Source organism: Bombus terrestris, chromosome 15, assembly GCF_910591885.1.
Source record: "Bombus terrestris chromosome 15, iyBomTerr1.2, whole genome shotgun sequence".
In the NCBI taxonomy this organism is placed as follows: domain Eukaryota; kingdom Metazoa; phylum Arthropoda; class Insecta; order Hymenoptera; family Apidae; genus Bombus; species Bombus terrestris.
Window position 1 is genome coordinate 4,167,801 of NC_063283.1, and position 12,018 is coordinate 4,179,818.

The following is a 12,018-nucleotide window of genomic DNA, read 5'->3' on the forward strand; positions in this document are numbered from 1 at the left end:
AAGAGACGAGATAGTCGGTTCGGTTATGAAGCTCACCGGATGACCAAAAGAAAAACGAGTCTCTGGACAGGGTACACGGCGTGATTGGCCGAAAATCCAATTTCCAGCTTCGTCCCAGGGCACGTGTGATGTCGTTAAGAGCTCGTCGACCCTGTTACCGTCTCATCCCGTGACTGCCGAATCACTATTTTTATTTCGAAGGTTTAACAGCCATCAGGAGGCTGTTACACCGCAAGATGGGCAAGAAAGATGCTAAATTAAATCTTCCCACCTAGACTGGCTATATGGATTTCCTTATTTTATCAACCGGGAATGGTGCAACACGGAAAGAAGGAAAGAAAAAAAATGCAAGAAAAAGCGAGAAGAGTACGACGGGGGAAACAACCTGGAGGCTGCGAGTAAAAAGGGATTGAAGAGCGGTGAACGGGAGAATGTTTTGCCTTTGCAGAGCGTTTCCACGGGTGAAATGATTTCCATAATGCGGCGCACTCACGATGAACAACGAACGAACCCCATCTCACCAGGCAAAAGTGGACGTCTCGGAGCCGACGTTACACCGTTCGCCAACGCGACGAGCAACTCGTTACAAGCTCGTAGTTTCGCGTACACGCGGAGTCCCCTTTGTATCGGAAAGCTCTCCTCCGTCGGGTGAATGTCATCGTGGGCTGGGGCTTACAAAAGCAACGCAGAATGCAGCTACCGGCCCAATAAGTGTCGTCTCATTGTTGAACCGCGCGAAACCGATGCCGAGCCCTTTCCAGAGAATCGTTCTGCCGTGAATGCGGGACTGCGAGTGATCTCTTTTACCAGATGTTACGTGATTAAGCGTTTTGTAGTGCTTCTACGACATTCTAATTTTATAAATGTCGGATCAAGAGTGGGTTCAATTTAAACTGGAATTTGTAACAGGGTGATACATATAACGTAAAGTATTAGAATAAAGTTAAGTTATCTTTGGTTATTATCATTGCGGATATTTATGCAAATTCACGTTTCTACGAATAGAATTAGAAAGATGCGATATGGGTAGAAAGTTGTGTTATGTGTTACATATTGTACTAGAATTGGAATATTTTATATATTACGCGTACTCTGTATACTTTTTCACCTTCAAATTTCCCATAAATGCTAAAAACCCGCAGTTGATTAACCATCTCTGTGATAAAGATAACAATGTGAATATCACAGGGGAGAATCTTCGAGTAGAAGAAGAATGATAATTATGATCTCCAACAAAATCTTGGAAAGTAAATATTTTTTGATAAGGATCATCGTGAAAGAAGAAAGATCTTCGATAAAGATATAGGCAGAAAGAGAGTGGGAAGAAAGGAAGAAGAACTCTTTCCAGTTCAAAAGTTCACTTTCCGTCGATTTTACATATCTCTGTATAAAAACGAGGGACCAATCAGTCGGATGACGAGAGCCACACGCTCATCCATATTCCAGATAGGAGTTTCAAGAACAGAGTTTATTCTCAACTATCGAACGTGCTTCCCTTGACCTCGCTGAGTCGAGGCCGCACTGGCAGGTCGAGGTTACACGCGCCCAGAGGGGAAGAGGTTAGAACGAGCCGCGGAAATGCCGAAAAACTGAGCAAATAACGAGGAAAGGGTTGCTGCCAGCTGATGAAAAGCGACACGGGTATTCCATGTTAAGCGCGTTCCGCTCTATTTCGTCCGTACACGCCCTTGAAGAGGGCACGCAGTGCATAAAAGGGCTCGCGTCTCCTTCAGGCAATCCCTTTTCAGTTGCTCCGCTGTTCCCGCTGGATACGCTGGAATAGGTCCACCATTAAAAACAAAAAAGGCCCAAGGCAGAAGAGGGAGAAGGTGAGCGAGAGGTGGCGTAGCTTCCGCCACGTGAAAGGGAGGAACGTGGAGAAACGAAACATTACCTAATGCCGTGTTTTCACTGCGAGAACATCGCGCGTTTCACGCACCCCAACGCCAGCAGCCAGCGTACGCGTCCGTCTGTCCTTTGTCGCCCGTTATCCATTGCGTTATCTCCTTCCCTTTCCAGTCTATCTTTTTGTCCGCCAACCTTTCGAGGGGTTTCGATTTCCGTGTAATCAACGACGAATCGAGAGATAGACAGATAGAGAAACAGAGAAAGAGAGAGAGAGACGGAGTGGTTACGCGTTCGATGAAGAGCTTCAGACACGGGAGCCGGGGTTAATTGTGAGCTCGTCGGCCAATGTTGCGTACGTTCCCGATCGTTAACGGCGTGAAACGCTTCGCTTCGACACTCGACTCTGCTGTAACTACTCGACGATCGTCGACACCCGTTCGATGGACTTTTAACTCGACGATGAATACTTTACCGCGAGCTCAAAAGAGTTCGCTTCGACGCCTACCGCCGTGCAGTGAAACTTCACTGGATCACACGGAGCTTCGATAGGTCCTCTTATCGATTCATTCTCGTCGCGAATAACTTTTCGAATTAAAAATTCAACGCTTCGAACTTGAACCATACGACAAAGAAACCTTTAAACACGAATGCTTCGTCTAATCAACGACTGTGCCAATTTCCGCAAGGTTCGTTGGTCTCTCAGGCCAACATCGATCATCGTTAACAGTCTCGCCCGGATGAGAAACAGCGTGCGGACGGCCCGGCCAATTTTCGTTTCATTTTTTTCTCCGGTCGTTCGTCATGGAACAGGCAATCTTTTTCCGCGTGGAAAACTACAATACGCTTATCGTGAAGCCGCGAAGCTATGCACGAGACGCACGTGGCACCAGTTGGTACGTGAGGTGGTACACGAGGGAGAAATGTAAATAACGATAACTGGATGATATGGGCTTTCGGAATTTATCGCGAGAAAATCGAACCCGGTAACGAAATTACGAGAACCGACCATGAGACAGGGGAAAAATGGAGAATGAACCGAGAGTGCGACACGTAATTAAGCAAACGGGGAAAGGCTGGCCATGCGGGAATTCGATAATTATCAAATGGCCAATTAAAATACGGAATTCTCGAGCTTTTTGATGACCCACCCGGAGGGTAGCGTACAAAGAATTTTTAGTGAATGTCATGACCAATTTCAACCCTTTTATGAAAATTCTATGAAACGATAGAAAGTATCCAGTTACATTTAATTTATGTTCCTTAATATATGGGGTGTTCTAGATCTTTGCGATATTTTTTGTCAATATATTTCATGAGTATAAATAAAAGAAAGATGTTACATAAACATAGCTGTGATTTTTTCGCAACACGCATTCCGAAGAAGAAGATTAAAAATATATTTTTCTTTTAAAATAAACGGATTGATGAAGTTGCTTAACATCTGTTTTTATACGAAATTCGTCGTGATTTGTGCTTCCTCTAACAAAATCAATCGATTCTCCGTATCGGGATTTGTTTGATATACCTTTTTTCGAAATAAAATACGAGAGTACACGAGAGTTTAGTAATATGGAATCGGACGATATTGCAGATTGAACTCAATAAATATAACAGTATTAAAAAACATCTACTATTATTCGTTAACGCATAATATATACTTTATAACAGCCCGCTGCACAAATAAAAACGCTGTTACGCAAATTGTTGATATTTTATTTCATAACTGCGATATGAAAAAATAAAATACCGTAGATTAATTGAAAAAATATTACAATGAAATGTTACATACTATTCCCTTGATATTTTATATTTTTGTTATAATGCTTTAATAATGCTTCGATGTTTGTATAACATACGTTTCGCCCATGAAATATATTAACACGAAGCTTGGCTGATTAAGCCCGGTACGTCCTATATAGCGAACAATTTGAATGAAAAATATTTTTGTATGAACAAATGTTTGTTAAAATTAATAATTCTGCGCCGTTAGCTGATCTAGTTTTTGGGGATGGAGATCACTGGCCTTGCTATTGGTATCCAATGCATGGAATTCCTACAGAACGGATTTCACGATGGATTTACATGGCAGGTTGCGTGCAGAGGTTCGGGCAGGTCAAGAATATCCCTACAGGTGAAGAACGGATGAATAGTCGAAGCCGACCGCAAGGATCCACACGCGCGTACTGCGTGGTTAATCGAGTGTCAAGGGTCGAGAGGATCTTTAAATTATAGTAACGAAAGGGCCAGTCATTTTTGTCCATTCGTCTTGGACGTTTACGAGCGTTGCACGATACGCTAGAAAGCGGAAGAAGATGCTTGTGGAAGAGGAATCTACTAGTGATTTCCAACTTCGTAAATCAACCAGGAAGATACCATCTAGTGCTTAATTATCGCCTTGAAAGCGTCGAGCAAAGTTTTCCACTCGAATTAAAATTCCAATGGAACAGGAATAGGGTTCTTGTATTGTTGATTGATGATATATGGTAGTTTCATTGTATTTCCAAATATTCTAATACAAGAAGTGCACCAAGATGGACCTCTTGAATCCTTGAATAAATTCTATTTATTTTAAAGATCTCTCAAATGACTGAAACTGTAACAAGAAGAATAGTGTTTGCATTTTGATTAGAATTCGCCCTTCATTTGATTTAAGTATTCGATAAGAAATAGAGGTCCGTCTTTTTATACGTTTATTCGAGCAATGGAAATAAGAAATAATAAAAAAATTATGGAAAATATGTTTCCACATCGAGAAACTAATTTTGTCTTTAATATCAAGAAATTGATACGCAAGAAACGAGTTTGGCATTCGATTCTGGTACCTTTCCTCCGTTCGTTTGCCAGGATGCGATAGATAGAAAATGCAAAACAGACTCAGGTTAGAGCTACCTTCTTCGAGAGTGATATTTTCGAAAGGAGATGTGCAAACGTAGCCGAATTCACGAAGCAAGGCTAAAATAATCGAGACAGTGAAATGAAAGGAGGGTCTGAGACGAAGTGAGTCACTTGCCATAAAACACGATCACCCTTCGCGTAACCCTAGGGTACCGTAGATGTTTCGACAATATCCTAGGGCCTAGGGTAGCGTACACCAACCGCGACCCGTAAACATTTTATCCTGTATCGTTCGAAACTCTTTGAAGGGAGTGGCTTCCTTCGCTGTGCTTTACGAGAGTTCGAGGATGGAAAATTATCGAAAGCTTGTATCGCAGTAAACTCGAAAGCGGTCGATTCTAGATTCTATATACATTTTACGTACAGTAGCTCACGAAAATACAAAACTTTTTGAAATTCTGTTAGAACTATAAAGTGATCGTAACAGTAAAATGTTTAAAACCGAATCCAGAAATGTACATAGGATTTACAAGAAATATTAGTATAGAGCATGAATTCACCAGTTTGAAACACACGATTAGCGCCATAGATGGTCTCGCTACGTACTGTAGCTTCTTAAGATAGCGAATAGTTGTCTGTTGAAATACTTTGGTGGTCTTTACGAAATGTACGCTTACATACATTTTCAGATCCGTTTCAAATTCTATCGACACAATCGCGATAGTCGTGTCTCTACAATACCAACGAGATTTCAAAATGTTTTGTACGACATATCCATGAAAAATTTGCAAGAGTGTTTGGACACTTTCGTAAACCACTCTATACGTACATAGACATTTCTGCAAGGAAGAAATGCACTGCTCGACTTCTGCAGGAACTACGTGGATACACAGAGTTGTCTGATAAATATCTACTATCTTTCATTGATCGACAGTGTAAATTCCGAGCTACTTCGAGAAATTGGAATGTCTTGGATTGAGAAACGAACGTTGCAGAATTCGGAAACTTTGATGGAAACGGGGCTCGATAACTGAGCAACAGGGCAAGACCCGAGCGTTTGATGGCGAAGTACGTAATTGGTCCTTCGACAGTGAGAACGTCTAACACTGAAATCAATAAGATCTTGGTATTTGAACTTTCGCAAAAGCAACCGCGTTCAAACTGTGATAGACTGTGGTAAAGGCGAGCCATGATTACAGCAACGAAACCGAGCAATGTTCGAGTGGTTTGAAAAGCAAAATGAAAAAGAAAAGAGACCAATTTCATCCAATGGTTCTCGTCCGATTACTGCATAAACGACGTGTGACGTGACTCGGTGATTATTCGATTTAAAATCCGTTGTAAACAATGGCTGCCATAAACCGGCTAGTCACGCGAGCAAATATCCCGATCTCCCGTTACGTACCGCCTTTCATTACTTAATCGTTCGTTTGCCTCTCCATCTCGCAGACTTCCAGCAGACTTCGTTTTTCGATAACGAGATTCACCCCTCTTCATTCAGACGGTCCTCTTCTTCTAAGCCGATTTCGCCCCGGATCGTTTGATCTTGGCCTTGACTATGGCATACTCGTGTACCAAACAAGGCACATATACGCGAAACTGCTTTCCTACCAGACGTCCAAAGGAACTGCGTAAGGTACAGAATAAAGGTAGGGTTAACCCTAGAAAGACGGAGGTTTCAAGCATTATGTGAACGACGAAGGGAGAGCTGATTTCGGTCAAAAATATCCTTTAAAAACGAGCGTTTTAACGAACAGACCTGCTTCGATTCGTGAACTTCTATGTTTCAATCTTGTTCTCATTTTAGCAAACAAAACAGATTTTTAACATTCGAAGAGAATGTTTAACGTAAAGGTAAAAGCAGGAAACGCGCATATTAATAAGAATTATTTCATATCTTGCTGAGATTCTATATATTTCTTAATATTAGGAAATGCAATACTTGGCGATATTTGTCCAATCAAGGACTCGTAATAAATACGATCCTTTCCTGTGTTTGCCTTTTTCCAGCAAAGCAAAGGATGCCTTCCCTTTAAACATTCCAGGATTCAAGTTCGACGTAAGAGAAAGAGAAGAGACGATTGCGAGCTGCATAGGAGCGAAGCAGAGAAATAAAGATAAAGGAGGAAAGGGTGAATTCATTGGGCCGAGAGGACGAGCCCTAAGAATATAAAATAATGGCAACTATAAAAGACAATTATGTCGGAGTAACGATAGACGTTCCAAGTAAGAGAGAGGGGTGAAAGGAGGCGGAAACAGAGTCAAGTTAAGGGAGAAGAAAACGAGAGACGAGTTAATAGAGAAGACAGGAGTAGAACATAGAGAAAAGAAAAAGGAGAAGACGAGGAAAGAACTGTAGAAAATGGATGGAAGAAAGGAAAGGAGAAAATGGGAAGAGAGTCGAGTAAGGATAAAGTGCGAGAGAAAGGGGTGAAAAAGGAAGTCGAAGGTGGAAGGGAGAAGGGACAAGACGCACAGGCAAGTCACGCAAGTATGCACTTGAGCGTTCGGTTTCGTTCGCAATCTCGTGGGCATGCATCCGGCTGGATGCACACCAAGTAGTGCACGAGTTTCGAAAGGGGAGTCCGGTGCTCGGAGATACGGAAGCTTACAAAGCCAACGAGACGTAGCAGGGTGCCTGGGACACACGAATCTCGCTAGGCTAGGGTTAACGAGGCTGTGGAGAACGGACAATAATGAATCTCGAAAAGCAAAGGAAATATTGCTCTCTTGAATTTCGACTAATGGTGGCAGTCGTGTCTCTCCCTCTCTTCAACTTCATTCCTGTTTTAAGTAGAGTTTAGTATTGTTGCGGCGCATTAAAGAAACAGTCCTTCGGACCGTGTGCAAGGTACGTACGAAGCAAAGAATGTTTAGTGTGTTTCGTGCCATAGAAACGAATTTAACCTGAAGCACCCTTCAGTCTGGAGAGTCCGCGGGCTTAATTAAGTCACGTGTGCTTGCGTGGGATGAGTGAGAATCAGAGAAAATTGAGCTACAAAGGGCACCCGAGAGCTTCCTCAATTTAAGGAAAAACCTTTGATGATTCGGTAAATCGACTATGCTCTATAACGTTTCCTTCTGCTTCGCTAGTAACGGCTAACTTTCCAATTTTCCTTGGCTATTTTCGTTCTTTCTTCCAGTCGGACAGACGTCGGATTCTCGATTATGTTTCAAGAGCCATGGCAATACTATATCGTCGATAACAACAAATTGCTTGAGCTGCTTTTTGAAAATACAAGAAATTTTACTTTTACACGACTACACTGTGCCGAATCGAGTTTCATATGAATTTTCATTAATTTTAATTACGACGCCTCGAATTAATTTTGCATGGAAAGTATTCAGTTAGTTCGCTAAGCTGTCAGCCAACCTGCTTATGCTTTTACGCCACAGGTAACACGAAGGTACGGAATACATTAACAGCAGATTACGTTCCAGCAAGATACCACGAAGAATTGAAAGTAGTGGAGAATATTGATTCCACCTCTCCGACGTACGCTCATTTTCACTTGCAATCTCGTGGCGCGGAATTTTCTGCAACTCGACGCGCGGAATAATCTCGCGAGTTATCGATCCGTGAAACTGATTCGCCGAAATAAAAAGAAAAGGAAGAAGAGAAAGCGGAGAAGAAAATCGTAAAGGCGGGAAAAAGACGAGGGCTCAGGAAATTCGTATTCCTATTGCCTATTTCTACGATATATCAACGCAGAAAGGGGAAGCGGTAATCGCGAGGTAAGACAAGGGGGAAAACGTTCCGGGGGAGCATTTAGAAGTAGTACAAGTCGAAGGGTGAGAAGCTCTTCGAGAACGAGAGAGCGATCTCTCCGAGGGTAGAGCACGGGAATGGCGAGTTTTACACACAGAGAAACGCGAAAACGTTCCACTCTTTCCACCTTCCTTCTGCGTCTCTTCTTTTTTCCTTTCCTCTCCTCTTCTTCTATTTCCATCTCGGTTCCACCAGGTCGACTCTCGGTCCCGAGCCCCTCGAATTACAGAAAGCCTTTATTATCGACGCATAGAACGCTCGCTCTGTCTGTGCATACAACGGAAATTGCCTGAGAACGCTCGAATATCATCTTCGCGACGGAGAGTTTAATTGGCTAAAGTCACTTCTGCCCCTCGACAACAGCTGACACGGCAAAGATATGAAAATCGACCGTTCGAAAATAAATGCTTTTTATATTTCATCTTCTCTTTGTTATTTGGTCTTCTTGCACGCTGATTTTTTAGGCTATTATCAAGATGTGGCGATACACGAAGCGCAGTCGCGATAACGATCGAAAACGGTCCGATGAATTATAGTTGCTTAACGAATTAATTCCGCTGGTAATAATTATTGATAGCAAAGAAACCGATGGAGAGGAGGAGGAGATTCTTAACTGCGGGAGATACAGGTGTACAGTTAAAAACAATCGAGGAATTTGTTGCGAACACATATCGAGGGTCATATCTACGAGATACCATCAGCCGATCGAGCTCGATAAATCTTTCGCGACGCCAATGCACGCCGCTACAAAGCACCGATGCTAACGAGAAATTGCAATTCGTTCAAAACACAACAAGTAATTGCCAACTTTACCGATGAGCATTCGTGCTTATACCTATATGGTAAATTCTTTTAATAGTAGCAAATAAAAACTCGCATTTTAGTGCTTCCCGCCAGAATGCATCATGGCGCGAATCTACCTGCAATTAGTTACGACGACAATGGTCTTTTGTTCGGTTGCACGATGCGTGTTACTTTCTTTCCGTACTTCACACGATTTTTACGAAGATATTTGTGTTTATCTACTTTTTTAACAACTCTGGTCTGAGGTGTGAATAGTTACACGATCGCTCGATTTATGACAATAAAAAAGGACGTGGCAAAAATGGAAACGTGGAAGACGAGAATAAGAGGGCACTTCCGGTGGCGCAAGAAATATCAATAGTCTTGAAACGTGGATGTTTTTGTAAGAGCCTATACAAACGCGTCTGCCACGCCACGCATCGCTTGCGTCGAGATAATAAACTAATCGTTCTATTTATTTTATTTTTAAACTCACGATGGAATTATTGCTACTTGCAACATGAGATTATCTTTAGCATACAATAAGCATTAAACGATGGTTCCACTGAATACCGAAGCTTATTAATAGAATAGTTTTGTGATCTCTGCGAAATGGAACAAGAAACGAAAGTATTCACGACAGTACAGAAATATAGAAATATAAATCATTTTCTACATTCTTTGACATATTCAAATATACCTATGTAACTGTATATTACATATAGTGCTATAGGAATAAATATACTTAAGTTAAACAAAAGTTAATTACATCTATAACTGCAGCAATCTGTATATTATACACTTACGTACGTTTGAATATAAAATATTTCATGATACAGAAAATATTCCAACTGTTCGAATACTTCGTGTCTTATTGTATACACTTGCACTAAATATCTTACAATTTCTATATACTAAGCATAATGAAATTTCAAAATGTTTCATGCAACACACATAATATATCAATAAACGGTATCTACAAGTGTTCGAGTACTTTCGTCAATGATTGTACATAACCACGAACGTATACATAGTATCGTACAATTGTAACGTATAGTATCGTGCAATTGTATCGTGAACGAAACGAAACTTCTGGAACGAAGTTTCTAACCAGACCAGGGTTTGGCTTTTGTCGCGAACGCGAACGGATCCGTGCTTTGACGGAGAAACTCGCTCGCTTTGGCTGGAAAAGAATGTGAATCGCAGGGGTGGTAGTCGGGATCCGAGCGAGGAATTGACGGCTAATTTTCGCTAAAAAGCGTTGAATAGTGGTAGGTCGCAGCGGGAGCAGGGCTTCGAAGAATGGAGGAACACCGGAATGGGGAGAAACGGAAGGAACAGAGGGAAATAGGGAAACGGTTGAATATCGGGGAAACGGTTATGCGTTTAATGAAAAACCGTGTGGCTGCATCGCGTGCACGTTCCCCTGTACTCGCATTATCTTACAAGTTTATTCATCCGGCGGTAGCGAAGAAAACAGTACGCGTTCCCGGTTTAATTCGCAGTATCGCGGCCGTGCTGCATTCAGATTGGCTAATTAATCAAGCTAATAATTAAAAACGTGTGCGTGCCGCGCGCGCCCGAGTCACCCGCCAACTTTTCTATTCGTGTTTGCCAACGAATTGTTTCACGCGGTCCCATAATTCCTACAGTGATCATTTTGTTTTGACAACTATTATACTTGAATGCTATTCTCATTGAACAACTTTATTTTCGAACTATGCTCTATGTAGCTTTAAATATGTCTCCAAAGCATCGGTATGTGATAAAGTTTAGGAATGTTTAGATTATTTCATGTTCCGTGGTCCCATGATTTAAAAGACAGAGTATTATAATTTATGCAAATTGCTTCGCCTTACCTGTCGATAAAACCATCTCCGTCGCCGTCGCATGCTTGGAACAGCTTCCTGACGCGTTCCTCGTCGCAGATGGAGCCTGCTTCACTTTCAGCATCCGCGGTTTGTGACATCTTCACTTTACCTCTTGTTTATCCATTGTAACTAACTATTGGCGCACTATCCAGCTGCTTCGTGTCCATCTTTCTTCAACTGCTCTTCCCTGTCACGTTCAAAAGGTGATGGTCAATTTTCCTTCTAGGTGCCCCGTTACATACTTCAGAACTCGATTCACGCATCGATCACGTACCGATGGTCCGAAGTTTTCGATAACGTTCTCAGGTTCCTAAACTTGCGTCAAATACGTAGGACCAACACGGTGGATCGTTAAGTCACGTGTTGCATCGCGATCTCTCGTTAATCGATCCTGAGATGTAAACTCGAGCCGTCGACCGCCTCCGCGATTACGATCGGGGAAAAGGTCTACGAACCTCGGTGGAAGCAACAGCTATTTTTAGACCGCTTAAAATACGTAGATTCCCTTGTTCCACAAGATTTTGTTGATACATAGTGTATAAACAGATCGACTAGATAAGTCATTCTCTCGCAAATGTATTTTCAGCGCACGAATTTTATGGAGATTTTATAACGCGAAGTCGTGTGGGCGTTCGTCTTGTCACTAGATCGTCAAAAAGGGTGAGACAGTTGCGTTTTTTCCGGTGTGGCTGTACACGCACGAGAACCTGTGTCCGCCGTTTCCAGTGTCACCGAGTCACTAACCCTAACCTCAAAACCGGACCCGAGACTCACCCACCCTCGCGAGCCGTACAGCGGCAATAAAAACTATCGATTGAGCGTTCCGCGGTCAAAAAACTTTGACATCTCGCGCCATCTTGAAATTTTCGAGCACGACGAAAACAAAGATGGCGATCGCCGAACCGCGAGCCG

The 12,018-nt window shown here is 42.3% G+C and overlaps 1 protein-coding gene across 1 annotated transcript in view; it reads right to left on the reverse strand.

Annotated features, from left to right (window-relative positions):
• LOC100650057 (colorectal mutant cancer protein) overlaps nt 1–11,924 on the reverse strand; it is a 58,875-nt gene extending 46,951 nt beyond the window's left edge. Inside the window, exons 1-2 of the mRNA XM_003401081.4 lie at nt 11,381–11,924; nt 11,095–11,293 (exon numbers count right to left, since the gene is read on the reverse strand). Of these exons, the coding sequence (XP_003401129.1) occupies nt 11,095–11,204 (110 nt within the window). The 5' untranslated portion in view covers nt 11,205–11,293; nt 11,381–11,924. The remainder of the gene's footprint in view (nt 1–11,094; nt 11,294–11,380) is intronic.
• Nucleotides 11,925–12,018: the final 94 nt, after the last annotated feature.